The sequence below is a fragment of the Manis pentadactyla genome, chromosome 1, assembly GCF_030020395.1.
Source record: "Manis pentadactyla isolate mManPen7 chromosome 1, mManPen7.hap1, whole genome shotgun sequence".
Taxonomy (NCBI): domain Eukaryota; kingdom Metazoa; phylum Chordata; class Mammalia; order Pholidota; family Manidae; genus Manis; species Manis pentadactyla.
Window position 1 is genome coordinate 235005820 of NC_080019.1, and position 21354 is coordinate 235027173.

The 21354-nt window shown below is 62.7% G+C and overlaps 2 protein-coding genes across 10 annotated transcripts in view; both read left to right on the forward strand.

Annotated features, from left to right (window-relative positions):
• The window catches only part of C1H3orf18 (chromosome 1 C3orf18 homolog), a 90901-nt gene that overhangs the window by 38176 nt on the left and 31371 nt on the right, over positions 1-21354 (forward strand). The gene's annotated exons all lie outside the window — the stretch shown is intronic.
• CACNA2D2 (calcium voltage-gated channel auxiliary subunit alpha2delta 2) overlaps positions 7660-21354 on the forward strand; it is a 117324-nt gene continuing 103629 nt past the window's right edge. For 3 of the 9 annotated variants that reach the window (XM_057487117.1, XM_057487112.1, XM_057487115.1), the window contains exon 1: positions 7664-7994. In XM_057487117.1, coding sequence (XP_057343100.1) covers positions 7819-7994 — 176 coding nt within the window. In that variant the 5' untranslated portion in view covers positions 7664-7818. Of the gene's footprint in view, positions 7995-21354 lie in introns of all 9 variants that reach the window. The other 6 variants (XM_057487109.1, XM_057487106.1, XM_057487093.1 and 3 more) reach the window with 5 other exon arrangements.

Consider the following 21354-nt stretch of genomic DNA (forward strand, 5'->3'; position numbering starts at 1 on the left):
GCTCACGAACACTTGATGATGCCCTGCCCTCCTAGGGGCCTGAGCATGGCTGGCATCCTATGGCTCAGGTTGGGGCCGTGCCTCCTCCTGCCCAGGCCTGGCTCACCACCAGGCTTTCCAGTTCATGGCCCCTCCCTGGCACCCGGCGGATGGCAGCTGGCTGTGATCTTCAGGCAGGACCTGAGTGTCTTGTTGCAAACTGCTGAGTCCACGCTCTGAGCCTCCCCAAAGTCTCTCGGTCTCTCTCAGCCTCTCTCTCCGCCCGCCTCTGCCTCTCCCAAGCTCCTCCTCACTCATTTAGAAGTTAAGACCTCAGCAAGATGGTGCTCTGCGGCTGCCAGACTGGGCTCAGGGGGCCGGGGTGGTAGGGGCGGGGGAACCCTTCCAGCCGGTGGGAACATGAGCAAGTAGGAGCCTCCCCCTCCTCCCCCTGACTCGCCGGCCTACCGGCTGCAGCTTCCAAAGCAACTGTTCCTCCTGCCTGCAGCCCTGGGCAGCTCTCTGACATCCCCCGGCTGCAGAGAGAGGGCGTGGCTCCGCCTTGGCATTTCCCAGACCTCTGGGTCTGACTCCAGGCAGCCGAGGGGCCCTAGGCTGTCTGTGTTTGTTCCCGCACCTGCCTTCCTCTGCCGGCCACAGTACTGGCTACTCACCAGCAAGGGGAAAACAGACACCCAAGATGGGGACCTGGGCCACCTCTGACCACAAGACTGTGTATGGATGGTCCCAAGCCAGGACCCAGGGGCACTTGGTTCTGCTCACAGCGGTGCCACTGTTCACTTGGTGACTTCAGGCCCAGCCTTGAGCACCTCTGGGCCTTGATTTGCACATTTACGGAATAGAGTGAAGAGTCCATAGAGGTTTTGCTGTGCTTTGAAAGAAATTCTGGGGCTCAGTCACCTGCAGAATGGCCAGACTGTTTACTCCCTGTCTAGACCCTGGGTCCAGCAGGGAAGGGATGCAGAGTCCCTGCAGTCCATGGCCAGTGGGGGCAGCGATGCCCTCCCTCAGCGGGCCCCCTGGGGTACAACGGTTCCAGGCCAGCCTCTGCTCTGCCCCTCCTCCCGGCTCCCGCCGACCAGACGCTCCCTTCATTCGCCTGACCCCAGTATTACGCCATGCAGAGGAGAGAAGAGAGTGTGTGTGCCCCAGCCGGGGAGGGGGCATCCAGGCCTGCTTTGCCCCACTGTGCGGCCTGAGGAGCCGGGGCTCCTGGCCCTGATGCCTGCCCAACCTGGGCACATCTGTCTTGTGTGTCCCCCTTCAGCCACTGAAGAAGTCACAGAGCGTTGGGCTAGAAATCCCCTTGTCCTCCAAGGGGCCTGGGCATCTGCTGAATCATACGTGCACTGGGATTCTGTCTGAGGCTAATCGCCTGGCTTCTGGGACACCATCCGGGATGAACCTGGCTCCGTCCAGGATCTACGTCCCCAAGCCATTCCAGCCAGCAGGGAGGGGTCCGTGCCCCCTTCCCCACTGCTCCCTCTCCACCCCCTCAGGCCTGGGGACAGGCAGAGATCTGGAAGGCCCTTGCCAGTGGGAGGGTCGGGGGATAGGGGCTGCAGAAGGCGCAGTGTTTTCTGGGTGTGGAGAGACCCGCAGGGCTAATGGGAAAGCGCCTGGTTCTTGGCATGGAGGACATTCTCTTCCCTTCTCTTCCCTTCCCCACCCTTTCCTTCCCTGGGGTCCGAGGAGCTCAGGGGGGTCCTGAGTGGGGGGAGGAGCAGGGGCCTCCGGTCTCTCACCACAGCAGCCCCTCCCAGCCCCGCCGCTGCCTCCCACAGGGTCAACCCTTCCAATAGCGGGAGGTCACCAGCCTCATCCATCGTCAGCCTCAACAAATGAAGGGTTAACTGCCCCTCGCGGGAACAGCAGCCCTCAGTTAAATTAAGTGATGGCGGAGCCAGGTACTGGCCTCCCCTAACCACCCACCAGAGGCTAGTCCACCAGCAGGCAAAAGCCAAGGGTGCCTCAGCAGAAGAAGCGGAAGACTGGAGGACTTCCCGAGGGAGTTTCCAGCCCGTGGCTCCAGGAGATGGGCCCTGGGGTCTGGCCTCGGGGATACTGACCAAATCACACAGATGCCTCGGCTTCTGCAGAAGAGGGGTGGCATCAGCTATGGCTCTGCCCCTTCACCCCTCAGGAAATGGCTCTCTCACCCCGCCTGGCACTGAGCTGAGCCAACTCGTCCAGACACACCCCGGCTGCGGGTGTCACTCGCCGAGGCACTGGAGCCCTCTGTGCCTCAGTCTCCTCCTTTGCACAAGTTAGGGACAGGCTGTTTCCAGAATTACAGACAGCAATGGGCAGGGACGCCAACTGGCTGGGAAGCCCTCGCTCGGCCTTCGGTGGGGAGCCTCTCCGCTCCTCTCTCCTCTCGCGGCCCGGAGGGCGGCTATCAGAGGAGGCAATCTGCCGTGGCTGGCCGTTCTGCTGATGGGGCGTTAGGCGGTGATGGACGGCAGCTGCCGTCAGAGCCTGACTTAGCGCGCTGCTGACACTCCTCCCTCCACCTGGAGGCAGAGAAACACGTCTTGTGGAGAGTTAGAGCCGCTGTCAACGCTGGCCGGGGGCTCTGAGAAGACTTATTTATTTGGAAGCTGCTCAGACACCTAATGCTCTCTGGAAGAGAGAATTTCTCCCTTTTATTTGTCCTCATTTCCTTTTGCCACAGCGGCATGAGGGCCTCAGGGGCGGGGGACAAACCCAGCTCCAGGGCCCTTGTGCCACAGGCATCCCTGCACGTGGGGTGCAGGGTGGCGCCCTGAGGCAGGTGTCAGGTCAGGGGCCTCCCAGAGAGAAGCCTCGGTGGCTGGGAGGGGCACAGAGGGCAGAACCAAGCCCTGAGCCTGGAGTCTGAGGCCCTCTGCTCACCATGACCTTGAGACAAGCTCTGCCCGCCCCTCCATTCCCTCATCTGTAAGGGGAGCAGAGCTCTCGGAGGAAGATTGCAGGCCATTCAGGGGGGACGACGGCCCCCAGGACGGGCCCCGGTGGGAGGCTTTCTGGATGGGTGCTCCTGCCCAGGGGGCGTAAGGGCAGCAGAGGCAGTGAGGGTCACCTTGCCACTCACACAGCCAAGGGCGCTCTGCAAGTGAAGCCCCGGGCCCGGGGAATCCTGGCGCAGAGCGGATAGGCTGTCCTGAGGTCCTGCTCATCAGCACCTCTGAGCGGTGCCTTGCCCCACGCTGCCCGTGAGGCCATGCCATCCATCCCCCACCTCTGCAGGTGGACCCCAAGTGAAGAGGTCCAGTGAGGAAGAGGCTGGGGCCTGGGCAGACAGTCTCCTCTCTGTTACCTGCACAAAGCTGGTGCTGTCTTGTCTCAGGCCTTTGCTCAGACTCCCTGCCTGAGACACACTTCTCCCCACCTTCAGCCCTGTCCATCCAAGCCCCTCCCCCACCTGTCCTCTGTGCTAGGTTCAAGGCCCCTTCCTCCAGTAAGCCTTCCCTGCCTTCCCAAGCCTTGCGGCGCTGAGCGGCTGCATGCTCTGTCTCACCCACAGGAAGCAGTTATGCGTGGTTTGAGGTACCCACTGCTCCTTCTTCCTCTGTCAGAGTCCCCTCCTAAATGGAGAGTTCCCAGGGGCCAAGGGTCAAGCCTCCTATACTTGCCAGAAACTGCCTGATTAACCAGCCTCCTCTCAGGTAAACGATCTGAAGCCAGTGGCCCTCACAGTGACGGAGGGCTGAGCAGGGTCCTCCCTCCAGTGAAGGAGGTCTGCCCCCCCCCCGGGAGCCCTGAGCTGGCTTTGTGGTTTCACGGATGTTGGAGGCCAGGACTGGGACACCAAGCGCAGGGGCTGGGAGCTCTAAGTCACCTCACTCCTGGTCATAGGGAGACAGATCTGGGATGACAGGCCAGGTCTCCAGACTCCAAGCTGCGTGTCCTGATCTGCCCTGACCACTGGGTGGCTCTGTGCAAGTCTCCATCCATCTTGGTGCCTCGGTTTCCCCTTCTGTCTAAAAGAGGTTCGTTCTACAGCCTCCAACAGTCATACCTTGGACTTGGCCCAGCTGTGTAGGTGGTAAGGGCTCACACTGCCCGAAAAGGACTCCATTTAGTACAATAAATGGTGCTAAACTGACTGGACCCGACATTGTGTGAGGGGGCTTGGAAGGGCTCTTGCTGCTACTGGAGGTGCAGTGCCTGTCTGGCTGCACCTGGAGGCCAGACCACATCTGCACTGTGTTCAGGCAAGGACGTTGGGGGGCCACTGTACCCCTGGGTGTCCCCAGGGAACTAGCTAGTGAGCCAAAGTAGCCACTGGTAGGGGCAAACCCCGGCAGTCAGCTGTACACAGAGTGTGTCCTGGCTAGGGGCCCCTGGGGACCACTGAGTCCTGCCCAGAGGGGCTGGCTGAGGCGGGGACAGCCTCCTGCTACGGAAGGACACTTCCAAGGCCAGGGCCAGCTTGACTGACCCAAGCTGAGCCGACGGGGCTCAGAAGGGCAGCCTCGGGCTCAGGTCATGCTCGGCCCCGAGGGATCTCCCTTCCTTCCATCCCTAATACACTCACCGCATCTTGCTCCTCTTGCAAGCCCAAGCTGGAATCCTGCCTCCTTTCCCAGGAAGCCCTCCTTGCCTGCCAGCATGTGGGACCTACCCTTCCTGGGGATGCCTGGGTCTCTGTGTGGTTTCCCTTTGTCCAGTCCTTGCTGAGTGCCAAGTCCTGCTCTTGAGTTGTCACATGGTTTAGGTCCTCAGGTGGGTACCTGCCAGTGGGCACCATGTCCCCTATTCCATGGCAGGAGAGAAAGAAGATCAGAGAGGTATAGCAGCTTGCCTACATAACCTGTGATCTGACACCATAGCTCTTACTTCTCATGCCCAGACCAGACCACTCTTCCTGGGCATATCCCCAGGCTGCTGGGGATGCCACCCAAAAGCCCTTATGTCAACACTTCCTGTGCCCTCCCAATGGCCAGGCTCTGTGTGGGGCCCCAAAGAGGTGACAAGGACAAAGGAAACTCAGGCCCCAGCTGGATGAGAGTGCAGGGAACAGGCATTTTCCTGAACCCAAGTCAGGGATTGTCACAGTGTTGGCGGTGGGGAGGGGGCAGGAGAGTGGTGTCAGGATAGGAAGGGCTGCCTCGTTGAGGGGGTCCAGAAAGGCTTCCTGACATAAGTGGTATTTGTGGGTCCATAAATATCCTGGGTTCAAGTGGTAGAGGTGAGGCAGAAGGAGCCACAGGAGTAAAGCCCTAAAAAGCCCTAATAAAGCCCTGTCCAGCCCACTGGCTTCTGGAGCAAAGGGTGATGGGAGGGAAGCTGGAGGTGGGCAGGCTGGAGTGGGGCTCCTGCTCCGCAGGTGTCCTGGACGGATGGCCTGCTGGGCTTCCTCCTCCCTCACTGGCATCGCTGAGCCCAGGCCTTGCTGGGCACATAGATTTTCCATAAAGACCCCTTAGTCTCTTCTCACCTGCTGAGCTGACCTCCCCTTAGCCCACATGCAGAGCGGGCACCTGCCAGGCCCCTGCATGACCAGGCCCCTCTCTGCTGGCTGCAGCTTTACCTGCCCCTGCCGTCCCACGTCTTCCGGCACAGGGACCTCTGGCCAGGTGGACTGCCCCAAGCCTTTGTTACCAACCCAGTCAGTGTGCCTTCCCCCTATTTCCTGGGGAGGCCTGGTTGTTCCTCCACATCTCACTCAGGGGCTGGAGCCAGCCGCCGGGATGCTGAGGATGTTGTGAGCCTCGGAAGTTGGGATGCGTCAACTCTTACTATGCTTTTACTCTTAATTGCCTCCCCTCCTTATTTCTCTTCCTTTAATGGCCTGTCAGCCAAAATCTCCCACCTTACCCTTGGTGCCTGCAGCCTCAGTCAGGTGCACATCCGTGGAGGCTGGAACTACCAGTGCCCGCTGGCCGCACCCTGCCTGGATACAGGAGCCTGATGGCTGGGCGCCTTCAGGAACAGCACTGCCATCCTGGTGTCCGAGGGCAGGGAGGGCAGGAGGCTCCCCCTGCCACACCCAGCCTGCCTTGGGAAGGTGCCCACCTAACCCCAGAGGGCATCCAGTGCTCTCTTTGGGTCCTTCATGCTGGTTCTCTGGGGCCATGCACATTTGTCCCCCAAACAGGTTGGGGAGGATAGCACAGGCCAGCCCTCCCCCAGCATGGAAGGGACAGGTGCCAGCCTGCAGGGACTCTGTCCAGCCCGGAGAGACAGCCCTGCGCAGAGGTGCAGGGTGGGGGGTGACAGCTGGCACAATCAGGCACCAGGTTCAGTGAGGGCCCTGTTTGCTTGCCTCCAAAAGGGCTGGCCTGGCTTGTCCTCGCAGCATCACCAGGCTCCTCGTGGTCACCAGGCCCCAGACCTGCCAGGGGTGTGGGGCACAGGGCACTGCTTTCCTCTGATAATGTTTTTGGGGTCTCATAGTTTGGGGCCTGCTGGCAAACCTCAGTTTGGTCTCTGAAGACTCACCCAGCTCAGGGGAGAAGGATGCTTCAGAACCGTCTCCTTGTCCAGCCCTGGAAGGGGAGGGACAGCTCGGGCAGGACCAGGGGGCAAGTACAGGTCTGTCCTGAGCCTTGTGTCCAGCCCCTGACCCCTGCTGTCCTGGGCCCAGGGGCCACCACTCTTCCCTCCCCAACTGCAACCCTTTGCAGGCTAGCTTGTGGGTGGGTGATGGGAGGCTCGCCCAGATGGCATGAGTTGGGGGGTCTTGCCTGGGTGGGTACTGTCCCTCACTCCTCAGGTTAAGCAGAGTCTGTGGGCAGTTACTGCTAAGGGGGTCTTGTCCCATGCCGGGCTGGCAGGGAGCAATCTCCCACCCCATCTTCACCAGGGCCAGATCAGGGGCCCAGGGGAATCTCAGGGACGCTGTCACCCAGCCATGAGTGCTTCACTTCAGCAAGCAATTCGCTGCCTTCCTCACTTCCTTCCGGGAGTGGGGTGGCACCCACACGAGCACTCACAAGGGAGGAGACTGAGGCTCTGAGAGGCCCACAAGCCTCGAGTCAGAAGTGACACCAGCCCCAGTGCGCTCCCTGCAGTAGGGAGCTGGGGCCTCCAGGCAGAAATGATTGGCTTATGCAGGGGTGAGCTTCCTGGCACTGGAGGAGTCTGAGTAGAGGCTGTGCAAGCTGTCGGGGCTGGGGCTTGGGGCTGGTCTGCCCGCAGTGCCCGCTGAACGGGGGAGTGAGGTGGGTGGCTGCAGGGGGCTGCATCCTGCTGTTCTCAGCCCCTCGCAGCTGTGCGCCTGGGCCTGGACTCCCGCTCAGGCAGCCCGGAGACTCAGGCCCTTTCCTTCCGTCCGGGGCTGGGGATCCGAGGGCATGCGCGAGGACTCTTGAAGGTGGCCGGAGCCCTGGGGGCGTAAGCCCGGCTCCGCAGCCCCCTTCTCCCGTGTGCTGGCGCCTGCCAGGCCACCAGCAGACCTGCGGCTCCAGGCCTTAGGCCTGTTGAAGGTCGAGCCCCAAGGAGGGTCACACGTGCGCCAGGCTGGGCCGCGGCGCGGCGGAGAGGCGCCCGGGGTCGGAGGCGTGGGCACCGGGCGCGCACCGGGGAGCCCGCACCCGGCTCCGCTCGCTCGGCGGCGCGGGCCGGCGGGGCAGGCGCGGGGCGCGCGGCCGCGGCGGGGGCGCGCGGGGGCGGGCCGGCCCGGCTGCGGGCGCGCGAGTAGGCGGTGCCCGCAGGTCGGCGGCGGCCGCTATTTGAGCGCCGGTCCCGGCCGGGCGCGCAGAGCGCTCGCAGCCCGCGCGGCGGAGAGGTCCCGGCGCCGCCCGAAGAGGCCGCTCTGAGGAGGCGGCGGAGCAGCCGAGGCGCCGCCGCGCCCCCGCCCGCGCCCTCCCGCCGCGCGCCGTGCATGGAAACATGGCGCTGCCGGCTCGGACCTGCGGCGCCGCCCGGCCCGGCCCGCTGGCCGCGCTCCCCCGGCCCCGCCGCGCCGCCCCGCGCCCGCTGCTGCTGCTCGTGTCCCGGCTGCTGCTGCTGCTGCCGCTGGTCGCCACCCCCGGCGCCGCCGCCTACAGCTTCCCCCAGCAGCACACGTAAGTGCCGGCGCCGCGGGACCCCGGCCCCGGCCCGCACGCCGCGCCCGGGGCGTCTGGCTGCGTCGCGAAACTTCCCCGCGGCGCTCCCGCCCCCGCCCCGGCCGGGCAGAGCGCGGCCCCGAGCCCCCGAGCTCCGCTGGCTCCCCTGCCGCTGTCCCGGGAGCTGGGCGCCGGGGCTGCGCGACCCCCGGCGCAGGGGAAGCTGCGCCTGCCCCCCCCGGTCCTCCCCCAGCGGGAACCTGGCGCTCTCGGGCGGGGATGGGGCACCTCCGCACCTGCCTTCACTGGCCTTCTCCTTGGCGGGGGAGGGCGGGCTGCAGAGGATGTAAGCATCTTGCTGTGGCCGGTGCCACAGAAGGGTCGGAGCGCCGTGTTCGTGGCCCCCTCCACTGGGGGCGGGTCCTCCCGAGAGCACAGCTAGGAGCCGAAGGTGCTGGGCGGGGGCAGAGGGTAAATGGCCAGGAGGACCCCTGCACTGTCGCTGCCCACAGGGTAATAGCCTCTTCTGGCCCTGCCAGCTTCTGCTGGTTCCCTGGCCCTTCCGAGCCCCGTCTCCTGCCCCAAGAGCCCACAGACTTGGGCATCCTCCTCTGGGTGAGCTTGGCCCGTGTGCCTGGGGCTGGGATTGGGTGTTCAGGGCTGTAGCCCTCAGGAGAGCAGCTGTCCCTATGGGCACCATGCCCCAGCCCAATGTCAGTGCCCAGACACCCTTGCCCCTGGGGCTTTAGGGCATGGTGACCCCCTTGCTGTCTGTTCTCAGGGTCTGAGGAGCCGTCTATCCCTGGACTCCTTCACCAGTGGCCAGACCTGGGGTTTGGGAAATAGCAGTGGGCTGCTAGTGGACAAGGGGAAGGGTCTCGCCGTGGGGAAGGGGAGAGGCCGACTCTGCGTCATTGGGCCAGTTCTGCCCAAGGGTAGGAGCCCCTAGTTCTGCTTCAAAACCCGCCGACTCCAGGCCGTAGGTTCTCCTGGATGACAGAAAAACTCGGAGCGGCTGTGCCCTGACTCTGTCTCGTCATCCCTCTGCTCTCACAGCCCGGCTTTGCTCAGGCGAGCGATCAGTTGGCAAATTACAGGTGCTGCACGGACGTGTCCTCTGTCAACCGTCTGGATTTTTCTTGTGTGTGTGTGGTGGGTGGGGGGTGCAGGGAGAAAGGAATGGTGGAAGTTCAGGGCTTGTGGCTGTGTTATTGTCTTTAATTTGCTGTGATGAAAAGGGACTCAAGCCACAGCATTTAAAAAGAGCACAAGCATTATTTTTTGTTGTTCTTTTTTTCCTTAAAGCCAAGCTCAGTGATTTTTCCCTAACTGTATCACAGCTCCTTGAGTGAAGGTTTAAGTAGATGCCTCTGTCACCTCTGCCCACCTCGCTCCCTCTCCCCTGCAGCCGGTCAGGTGGCTGCTGGGCCTGCAAGGGTCTCCCTCGGAGGGACAGTGGGAGACCCTGGCCAGCACGGTGAGGTGGGCTGGTGGCAGTGGCATATAGCCGGCTGGATGCTCGTCTCCTGTCCACATTGTCGGAGCTAATGGGAGGGTTTGGGACGCGTCTGACAAGCCGTAAATAGAGAATGGGATGGGGGTGAGGTGGGGGCTGCACAGTGCCCAGGGTCCGGGGGGAGGTGACTGACGGTGCGACGACACACGCGGTTTCCCGTGACAGCCAGCGCCCTTCAGCTGCCCTGGTCCCGCAGACGCAGACGCCCCGTGGATCCTTGGAGGGAGGAGGGGAGGGATCGCGTGAGGTTCGCCCCGCACGACCATGCCCGTTGGAGCTGGGGCTTGTGCTGAACTGACATGAAAGGCCGAGGCAGCTGTTGGAGGCTGCGCGGCCGCTGGCTTCCCAGAACTCTCCTGGGTTGGCTGGGCTGAGGCATTGATACAGGTGGTTTTCTGAGGTGGGAAGTGGGACCCTCAGAGTCCAGGCCCTGGGGTGGCCACCCCTCAGTGGAGACAGCCCACACGGGGGTCACTTCCTCGCTGGAGTCTGGCCATGCGGTGGGCTCAGGTCTCAGAGCAGCTGCGTTTCAAGCAGGTGTGGGTTTGGGGTCTGGTGGCTGTTATTTTTGCGGTCAGTAAGGCTCCCTGCCCACCCGGCAAGTGGACCGACGCTGCCACTGGGTCCAGGGGTGCAAAGGAGTTACCGCCGGAGGGAGGGCAGGGATTTGGCTTGGGGGGGGCTCTCTCACTGCCCCATCAGACCTGGGTCAGGGTGAGGAGCCCCCTGTGTGCAAGTGCATGCGTGTGGCTGGGGTGAGTCGAGCACACACTCTGCCTTCCACCCGCTTCCTCCTGTTCCCAGTCATGCCCACCCCAGCCATGGCCGTGGCCTGGCTGTGGCTGCTGCTGGCTGAGGGGCAGCCCCCGCATCCCCAGTGTGCTTTCCTGCCCTTCCCCTGCTCTCTTTCTTGGGTCTCTCTTCTCCCCCACCCCACTTCCTTGCCTGTGTCTGTGCCCACCGGGCCCTGCCCGCCTCCTCTGTCATTTCATTGAACCCCTACCCCTGTTCCCAGCACCCTGCTCTGTGGGGCCCTGCCCACTGGCTGCTCCCTCCCAGCCCCACTGTGCCCCAGGGATGGTGCTGGCCAGTGCCGCCCTCCCACCGGAGGGGTGGAGGCAGAGGGGCCCCGAGGGGTGTGGACCCTCCCAGCAGATTAACGACCGCCAGAGGCCGTGCTCCTTTTCCTGAGTGCCCACGACGGCATGCGTCAGTCTGGCTGTGGTTAATGGTGGGTGAAGTGCGTCTGTCTGGGCCTCTGAGCCCGCGCCTTCACCTCCCTGTTAGAGGGGGGCGACATCACACATCTGGGTCCCCCTGTCCCCGACAGCCTGTCGCAGCTTCTGCAGGAGGGAGAGCGAGGCTGCCTCCACCGCTGGCATGCGGAGCCGCCAGGCGCTCACATCCCTCCTGGGCTGGAGGACTCTGAGGGGACCTTGGCCGCCGTCCCCTCTTCGCTCCACCTGTATGGGCGCCTCCTCCTGGCCGGCTGTGTCGGGCTAATCCTGAAAAAGGAGGAGCTTGTTTCCAGCTCAGCCTGCGGAGGGTCTGACTCTGGATTCCCAGTCACGCTGGCGTCCCCAGGGAGAGGCGGGCACGCTTCTGCACGCTGCCCCTCCTCCTCCCCTCTGCCAGCTCCTGGGAGGAGGCAGTCTGGGGCCTTGCTGGAGGGGCTGGTGGCGAGAGCTAATGGGAGAGGGCGCGGCCTCGGGCAGGCAGGGAGAGCTCCTCAGGGTGCTCCACAGCAGCCCCGGGCAGTGCCAGCACTAGGCCTGGTTGTGGCAGCCCGCTGACCCCCACCAGTCTACCCCCGTGGCTCCCGTGGGCTGGGTGCCCTTCTGTCTCTCTGCTTGGCTCGTGCTGTGCCCTCATCCCTGCATGCTTTTTGTAGGGGTTAGATCCCTCCTTCAAGGTCGCACACCTTCCAGAGCCCTCTGGGTCGTGTCACTGGCTCAGAGCATGCCCACCCACACAGGACATGAGCCCTTTGAGGACAGACGCCGGGCCGCCTCTCTTGCCCACTCCCTGAAGCCCTGCTTGGCTGCAGTGGGGGACGTCACCAGCCCGACACGGTTTCCTCTCACTATGCACAGGCCAGGACCTTACCCACATTACTGCCTTGACCTCAGAACCCACAGCCATGCCCACCCCACAGGGGGGCACACTGGGATTCAGAAAGAGGAAGGGTCCCACCCAGAGCCCCACAACAGCTGGAGGCTGAGCTGGGAGAGGACCCCTCTGTCAGACGCATAGCTGCCCTGCCAGGGGGCTGGGCACAGCTGTGTAGAGGGCCCAGAGAGCTGCAGGTGGAGGCCCAAAACCTAGGTCTCTGGAGGAAAATAAGGAGGCCTGCGCCCCTCAGCTGTGACTGTTCCTGCTCTGTCCCCTGCGCTCTTCTGGGCCTCAGGCAGCTTAGGGGGCCTTCCTTGGTCCGTGGTGGCCCTGCCAGCCCCAGCACTCCTAGCCCCCGTGCCCACCTCCATGCGTGATCATGGAGCCCCCTGCCCGAGCTCTTCCCTTGGCTGAGGCTATGAGTCCTGGGCCGGGCCTGCCTGGCATGAGGGATGGGCAGGAGGGACTCCATCGTGAGATGCCTCCCCCTGCAGAGTCCAGCATGATTCTGCGGAGGAAGGTCCCGGGGTGGTGGTGCTCTCACCCTTTGGCAGCTTGGTCAGGCCCGAGGGGACCTCAGATATCTGCTCTTCACAGGCACTTGGGTTTTCGCGCTGCCTGGACAGGCGGGGCCTGGGCAGCTGGAGGGTTGGGCATCAAAGCGGGCAGGCCTGGGGCACCACCCTGCCCAGGAGTAGAGCTGTCTGTGGGTGGGGGTGGTCTCTTCTCCTTGCCCTGCAGCACTCCCCTCCCCTCCCCTCCCCTGCCCCCTTCCTGCCTGGGACCAGTGACCCGTGTCTTTCGGTGAGTGGGCCCGAGCCTCAGGCCTGGGGAGGGGGCCCTGAAGGCAGGGTGTGGGCCTCCCCTTTGCCGCATCACCCCAGCCCGCTGGGGAGCTGCTCTCCACGTCAGGTTGGTTTGTTTCTGGTGCCTACTGTCTAAACAAGAAGCTACAGGATCAATATCCGTATCCCCAGCGGGAGGTGTGTGTGTGGTTTTCCCTTTTTCCCTTCCCTTCCTTTCTTGTCCTGTGTGAGCTGAAGAGCCTCCCGAGGGCCTGTGGCTAGCGGGGTGGCAGTGCAGGTGACCACACGACTGAGCCACCTGGGGGCCGGCCAGGTCCCACAGGGCACTCCAGGAGCTACAGAGGTGTCCAGGGCGCTATCACACAGGCCCAGCCAGTCTGAGCCAGACCTCACGTGTCAGGACCTGGGCCACTGGGTTGGGGGCCTGGGCCTGGCCCTGCTCCTGGGCCACCTACCCCTGCCCCTTCCTGGCATGGTCTGGCCCGGGGCCCTGGCCCCTGCAGTGCTGGTGAGCGAGCCTGTGGGGGCTGGGGCCTTGCAGAGCAGGAGCCCCCGGCAAGCTGGGATTAGGTGGAGGGAATTGTCACCTGGGGGACTTGAGGGTCCCCACCTTGGGTCGGGCTGGTCCAGGGGGCCTCTGTCAAAGGCAGTCCAGTCCTCTCAGCCACGTGGCTTCCTGGTGGTGACCTTGGCCAAGCCCCCCGCCCCGGCCTGGCTCCCTCTCTTCAGGGCCTTCTGCCTCTGGCTCCCGGTGCCCTGAGGAGACAGGTCCAGGGTCTTCCTGCTCACCTCCGCTCTCTGCTCTAGCTGCGGGGACAGGCCTGGCCCCCAGCCCAGCGGGCCTCACGTCCCCGGTGTGGGGAGCCTGACCACCCCTGCCGGCCTCTGGCCCCACCCTGGGGGTCTCGAAGCTGCTTCTCAGACTGACCCACTTTGATCAGCCTCATTGTTTAGCGCGGAGGGAGGGGCACGGGAGTCTTCCGGAGGCTCCCTGCTCCCTGACCAGCACTCTCCCCTTGGAGATGAGAGGCCCCAGCCCCCACAGGCCCCAGTCCCCTGCTCCCACCCCGGTGCCTTCCTTCCCTGCTGGGCAGACCTTTCGAACTGAGTCCCCTTCTTGCACACGCTGGGGCCGGGCCCCAGCACTTCCCAGCTGGGTGACCTTGGGACTGACTCAGCCGCCCTGGGTTCTGGGGCCTCATCTGTGACACAGGGTTCCCTCCATCCTGCTGCCGCCCAGGGTTGTGCTGTGAAAAGTCGTGGGGGATGAGCCTGCCCCCAAGGAGTGCACAGAAGGGTGTGTGGCCCCAGACTGGGTCGGAGGGTTCTCAGTCCAGTGGGGCCTATCCTCCAAGTGCCAGGCACCTGTCCCATACTGCACTGCCAGGCCCTCCCAGCGCCTGAGACTCATTAGCGGTTCCTGGGTCTTTCCTCCTGTGCCTGACCCTCACCTTGGCCTGTGCACATGTAAGCTTGCTTGTGGAAGCATCTGCACGTATTGGGTGTGTTCATGTGTGTGCATGCTCGTGTGAGTGCACACGTGTGTATACACAGGTGTGTGTGTGTGTGCACGTGTGTGTGCATATGAATGCGAGCATGGGGGTGTGTGTGTGTGCAAGTACATGCGAGCTATGCGTGATTTATCTCTGCACCCAGGATGTACTCCGAGTGCCCACCTTCTGCACCTGCCCTTGATGTTAATGCCAGGGCTCAGCCGGGCAAACACTGGTGGTGGGAAATAAAGCCGCCGGGTTGTTAGGACTAGCGTTTTGCAAACTTTTATGTCAGCAACAGCCTGAGTTAAGGCTGAGCTGAAAAGTTTGATCGTCTACCAACTGGCTTGATGACAGTCTGCAAAGGCAACACACAGAGGCTGCGTCCTTGTAATTCAAATGTTTGCAAACTGAATGGTATTTAATGTGCCGGAAGGCTTGGGACTCAGAGAAGCTGGATGAGTCCTTAGTGAAGTGAAGCATCTTTGCAAACAGCCCTTCCCTGGTGGGGAATCTGGAGGTGGCTTGGAGGTCCAGGCTCAGGCAGAGCAGAGACCCTGGCTGTGTGGCCTCGGACTGGCAGTCTTCCCTCCGAGTAGGTGCTTCTCATTTGCACGCCGAAAGGAGGGAGACTGGCTTCCCTTGGAGCGGCTGCTGTAGGTTTGGGGTTCTTGCTCCTGGTAAGACATTCGTTCGGTCAGCTGCCTGCACCATGTGGGGCTTGGTGATATTCTCATTTTTCTGTGTTTGGGGCGCCTCCAGAGAAGCCTCTTCCTTTCCGGGATGAAGTTTTGTCTCGGGGGTCTGTATCAACAAGGCTGCCTGCGGGCCCTGTGCTGGTGCCTGCCCCTGGGGCTGTCGGAGGGTCCCGCGGTCCGAGAGCTCTAAGTTTGCTTTCCCTGTGCTCGGGGCCTGTGTGTCATCAGCGCTGGGACAGCCCCGACCCTCGGCATTTCAGGAGGGCGCTTCTGCAAAAGGCAGAGGCAGCTGAGGAGGGCTGGGAGACTGTAGGGCCAATGGGGTCTCCTGTGGGGCAGGGGGGCTCCGGCAGACCATCTGAGCCTTGTGTGCTTCCCCGATTGGGAAGGACACATCCCAGCCACGGAAGCCCTGGGGCCCAGATTCCTCTCCTGGACATGTGGGAAGCTGATGTCTGAGGTGGGGAGGGGAGTCTGCAGCCGTGTTTCTGCCGCCAGGGTGCCAACTCCAGCGTTCAACAAAGGCTACTTAGACGGGTGACCCCCCTCAGCCGTCCCTACCCTGTGACATGCAACTAGTTCTCTTGAAAACATCCCCTATGTGGGGTGCTGGAGCAGTTTGAGGCCTCCATTGGCAAACCCCGCAGGCCAAGGTCGGGGGGGTCCCACCTTCCACCCTCCATGCTCCCCGCCGTTTTGGACTCTGTGAGGCTTCCAGGGCCCCCTCGGCAAGGACAGCTTTGTCACCAGGAGGGCGTGAACCGGCTGGCGTGTTCCTAAGACGTCAGAGGCCCACGCTGCTGTGCTTGCAGCCTGACGTGGCATTTGAGCCTTGGTAGCTTCCCGCCGCAGCCCGTGTTCTGCTCCCACAGGCTCCGCCGGAGATGCGCTTGAAGCCTTGAAGGTCAGGCCTGGTGTCACCCATTCTAACAAACAAACAAGAAAACAGGCCAGCTCAGCTCTGCCCCGTCTTCACCCAGGAGAGAGAGGAAGCTGGAGGGACAGGCCTGTGCTGAGGCTCCGTGGATGGGTGTGTCGCCTGGGACCTGCGGGGGGCTGGGCCTGGCGAGGACATGGGTGCCTTCCCTTCCGTTCTGGACCCCCAGCCATGTGGCAGTGTCTCCCGCCCAGGGTTAGTGTAACTTGGCACTCCAGACACCTGCTGTGGGCAGAGCCCCGCTTCTCAGCCCAGCATTCAAGGCCCTGCCTGGGCTGCCTCTGGTCTCTGGCCACTAGCCCTGTGAAACATGCAGGCTCCAACCAGGCCAAGTCACTTGCAGGTCCTGGCAGGAGCTCCGGCCTCGGCCATCTTCTGCCCTTTGCTTACTGCATCCACCTACCAGGCTGCCCGCTAAGCCTGAGTCCTGGGGCAAGGAGCCTTTCCAACCAGTGCCCTCCTCTGGCTACTTACCCTGTGGGCCTGTCCTGCAGCCCTGTGCCGCTCCCCTGCCCTGTGCCCGGTTTGCAGGGGCCTTCCAGGAGCAGGGTTTGAGCCGACTACTATCCCCTTGAAAGCTGAGTCCAAGGAATGTATTTGACTGCAAGGAGGAGAGGCTGCTTCTGTGGGCACCTTGGCAACCACAGCGTGAGGATTTTTCTCAGTGGGTTAGGCCCTTTATCCTCTGACAGGGAGCCCGGAGCTGCGTGAAGGGAGGCTGTTGTTGGAGACCTAGTTTTCACCTGCACTCTGCCTGGCTGGCCTCACTTTTAGTGTGGCTGCCTGTCCTTGGCTGATTTCCCTCATGGCAACGAGATGGCTGCCACAGCTCCAGGCATCTCGTGTACCAGACATTGGGAGTAAAGGGGGGGATGTTTCCTCTAGGTTCCTCTTAAGAATCTAGGAAACCACCAGAAGCCCCTAGCCAACTTCCCCTCACACCTTATTGGCTCACACTGGGTCACATGTCCATTCTAAGCCAATCATGGGCAATCGGGACGGTGTACTGTGATTGGCTCAGGCTAATCAGGATTTACCCTTGAGCTGAGGATGGGGTCACCTTGAGGCTGGAGGTGGGAGAGATTCCCTGGGACTTGGGCTTAGTTCGAAGGAAGGAGGGGGTGATGGATGACAGGGAGGAGCGTCTGCTGCAGGGTCAGACAAGAGGCTGCGGAGGAAGGTTGGAGGGGAGAGGGGTGGAGGCTGTCTGTGGTCGGGGAAACATGTAAGGGAAGTGATTTCCAGCCACCCCCTCAGGCCCTGGGAGCTGGGCCCTGGCTGCGGTTAGTGGATCCAGTGAGATCCATCCATTTTTATTCCTGTTTCACAGACGAGAAAAATCGAGGATCAGCGGGGCTGTGTGGTGCTGAAATCACACAGGTGGTGAGAGGCGGCAGATCCGCACCCCAGTGCTCGGGGCTGAGCTCCCACCCACCGCCTCCAGGCAGCCCCAGACCTCAGCACCCTCGGGGCCCCCACACGCCCGCCCTCTGCCATCCCACCGTGCCTCTGCGGGGGCAGCCCCTCCTCAGACTGAGGTCCTTGAAGCGTGTGTCACAGGGGCCACTGGCCTTCTCCTCTGCCCCAGCCCTCAAGGGCGCGGGTGGACAGAGCGGTGGCCTGCAGGGGCATCCTGCTTCCCTGGAGCAGCACGCCGAGGCCTTGATGGATAAGGAAGTGACCCAAGGCATGGCCCCGGGGGGAGGGACTTCATTCTCATCCTAGGGCAGTAGGGCAGCCGTAGGGTGGGTCTCCTCACTCCAGAGAGGGCAGGGTGACAATGGTCGGCTGCCCTGATGGCTGTGACAAGGTCCAGGGGACTTAGAGGGCCCCTGTCCAGCTTGGGAGGCAAGCTTCCTGCCCTCCTCTGAGCCCCAGGGTCCTCGTCATTCCCAGGACACTCCAGAGTCCTGGATCCTTCTGCAGCTAACGATGATGCTCCCCCTCTGCCCCATCTGTGTGGCCGTCACCCTCGTCCTGTCCTGTGAGCTGGTGCTATGCAGATCAAAGGCAAGGGGAGTGCTTCTCATGGGCACAGGGTGGGCACAGGAGGGGATCTCTGACTTCGGGACCTGGCACCCACTCCTTCCATGGAGACCCAACAAGTGCCTACTGTGCCCTGCACATGGAGGAAAACCCAGAGGTTGGGTGGGCTGCAAAGGGTGTTGCCAGCCCCCCCAGCCCGGCTCTCTTGTGGTCCGGCTGACTTCTGAGGGCCTGTCCCTTGTGCCTGCCTGGGCTCTTCCCAGGCTGTCTGCGGGCTCCTGCAGTTCTGTCCCCCTGTAGGCTCTGCCGCCTGCCCTCTGAGGCTGTGTGCCTGGAGGGCCCGGGGTGAGGGCCACCTGGCCTTGGGTGCCGCTCCAGGCTAGCACACCTCAGACGCTCAGTGCATGTTTGCTGAGCAGTCAGGCTGTGAGGCACCTGGACCCACCTCCTCAGAAGGGAGGCTGCTGATGGGGGCAAGGACCAGAGGGAGGGGTGGCCCAGAGGAGAGGCTCCCCCGTGTTGCTCCAGTTCCTGAGGCTCCAGCCCAGCCCCAGCGCTCTCCTGCTGACGTGCTCCCTGAGGCCCCTGCACCCCTCCTAACACCTGGGCTGCCTTGGGCTGCCCACAGCTCATGACTGGGCCTTGCCTGCCTGGCGCCCCGTGGCCCTGAGTCCCTGGCACAGAGCAGCTGGGGCGGGAGCAGGCAGGGAGCAATACCGGAGGCCATTAAGATGGGTGATTGACGTGGTTCCCAAGCCAGCGCCAGGGGAAATATATTTCACAGGCGATTTCCAGACTGCTGGCGTGTGGCGGCCATTACTCTAAAATGGAGAGGGGTGGGGACTTCCTGGGGCTGTGCAGAGGGACCCAGAGCCAGGGCTTCTGTCAGCCTTGCTGCATCTGTCTGCTGTTTGCTGGAAAGCCCGGCCCAGGGGGCAGAGGTTGAGGAGGGGAGGAGCTGGGAGTCATAAAGAGGGCCCCATATGTGACCTTGTTTGGGCCATTTGTGCCTCAGTTTCCTAACCTTTAAAATGGGATCATATTTCCTATTTTTGTAGTTGTGAGGATGGAGCAGTCATTCAGACGTTTTCTGAGGACTTGCTGTGTGCCAGGCCCTATACTCAGGAGATGGTGTTTTAGTGACAACATCTGTGTCTGAAAATACCAGGAAGGTGGTGAGTGCCTTGCATCTGCTGGGCACCCCTGGCTGGTGTGGTCGCAGAGGGTCTTCCTGCTGGAGCCCCCAGCCAGCTGGGTGCATAATACCATCCCCAGCCTCTCTGCTCCCTGCTACCGCAGGCCCCACCCCCGCACGGAGGCCTCACGTTACTGAGTACAGGGAGGGCTGTTGGGGTGCCCCAGGCCTCTGTGCACCAGGCCTCATTGGGACAGGCACCCATTAAGGATCAGTGCCTGTGGAGGGAGCGAATGAAGGAATGGAATCAGTTCTTGGGACACTGAGCACCTCCCTGACTGTCCCCCAACCCACCCTCGGAGGGCCCACCTTCCAGGGTGCCCCCCGCACATGCAGCCCTGGCACCTCTCCCTGGAGGGGGAGCTCTGGGGGGTTGGGGCCGTGTGTTCAGTGCCTCTCCAGGCGAGGCAAGCAGTCCCTAACCTTCTATTAAATAAATGTACAGAGTTGATGGGCAGCTGCTCTGAGCCTTGCTTTTCTCATCTGAGAAATGGGGAGAGGCAGCCTGTCCCCTTCTCACACGTGGGACATGGTCAGAAGCCATGGTGGGGCTGGCCCGTGGGTCGGTGCTGACTGACTCAGGGCTGGGGTGGGCCATCCTTGGGTGTCGGGCATGGCCACAGGCTCTGCCTGCAGAACCCTGGGGCAGTCCGCGGCTCCCGCCTGCCCCCTGCTTCCCTGCTGTGGGCACACTCATTCCTCCTGGCCCTCGACACAACCTGCTGGTCACCCAACTCCAGCACTCATGAGCATCCGTGCCCAGGCCTTGGCAGGACACAGGCAGGCAGCAGTCGGTGGGGTGGGGTGGGGACATACTGTTGTTGACAAGTGGTAGGTGCCATGGAGGAGGAACAGGGTGAACTGGGGGAGTTAGAGTTTAATGGGGGTGGGGGCCACAGTAGGCCTCACTGAAGAGGAGACATCTGAGCAAAGACTGGGAGGAGGGGAGGGCAGGAGTCCAAGCAGAGGAGCAGCCCATGCAAAGGCCCTGGGGTGGGATGTGGTTGGAGCAGGAGGGGAAGGGAGGGTAGGCAGGGAGGGCCGGGGGCCAGGTCAGGCAGGGCCATCGAAGTAGTGAGTCTTGGGCCATTATACTGAGTGGTGCAGGGGACTTGGGAGGGCCAGAGAGCTGCGCTTTGAGCCCTTGCTTTCCCATTCGCTGATGCGCCAGACCTCCTCATCTCCCCACTGCCCGGAGCCCACCTCCCACCACCATGAGCGGGCTCACCACGTACTTGAGGTTGGAATCCTGCAGCCTCTGTGTGGGAGAGCAGTCTGCCTTAGGGCCTGTGGTCAGTCCGTGTATTAGCGGGGCAACACCGTGCAGAGCTCACTGTCTGGACCGCCCTGCGGAGCCACCTTCCCCGAGCCAGTATGCGTTCCACCCCCGAGGCTCTTCCCTCCACTCACGGGGTCTGGGTCAGATCAGACATCTGCTGAGCTTGAACTCTAGGCTCCGAGGGCAGGCCTGCCCCTGCCCGGCTCACACTGTAGGCCTTCACAGTGTCCAGCCTGCAGCCTGGCTCTGAATGAATGAATGAGTGAATGAATGAATGGATGGGGAGTGTGTGAGCTAATAGGGAATGTGCAGCAGGTGGAAAATGCCAGCAGCGTATTTTGTCCGCAGTAAGCACTGCTGGGTTTGGCTGAGCTGCTGCCCCTCCAGCCAGCCGTGCGGACAGCGTGGGCTCACCAGGTGCAGCGGCTCCTCTTGGCCTGGCGCCTCTCTGGGGCTGCTCAGAAGGCAGTGGGGCCGCTGGGGTAGCATCTGAGTCTCCATCCTCCTCGCTGCCGCTGTGGGTGTCAGACAGTCTGCAGAGGGGATTTGCGTGGCTAAAGGATTCAGCGCGGCACCTGAAGGTAACCAACGGCCCGTGGCAAGGCAGGTGGCACGCCCCGCCGGCGTCACGGCAGCTTGTCAGGCCCTGAGAAGCCAGGCTGGTGAGAAGCGGATCCCGGAGGAGGTGGGCGTCCTCCCCTACCTGGTCCAGGCTCCCGGGGGGTTTGACGGAGCTCAGGCCCAGACCACATTCCTACCGCTCTGGTGGGCATAAGGGAGGGCTTCCAACCGGCTTGCTTTGGGGAGGTGGGGGACCCTGATAGGGGGGCCCTCCTCAAAGTCAGAAAGGGTCACTAGTGAGGGGCGGCCCTTACGTGCACTCTTTCTGTTTTGCATCTTGGCCATTGGAATCTGCCTGGGGATTAGGGAGGCCTGCTGGCCTGGGGGCAGGGCCTGGGCTCCAGTTCCCAGTTCCCGCTCAGCATAGAACAGCTGTGTGCCCTTGGGTGCGTGCTGACCCCCAGGTCAGTCTCCACCCATGATTCCTCGCCTCTTTCCTTGACGCTCTGCTACCTGCTGAAGTTGGAGGCCCTTTCCCGGCCCTGCCCTCCTGCCGCTCCCACCGCAGAGAGGGGAGGGCAGGGGGGCACAGGACCGCGGAGGAGAGCATGTCAGCAAATGTCCGCAGTGCTTCCGGAAGATTCCTCTTTGCCGGGCTTTAAGCCGCGCTCTGCAGGGAGGTCAGTGATGGGAACAGGCTGCGGCCCCAACCTAAGACAAGTGTCCATAAAGTGGGGTGCGGACTGTGGGTTTTTAAGGGGGGATATTCAGGAAGAATTCTGCAGGAGGTGACTC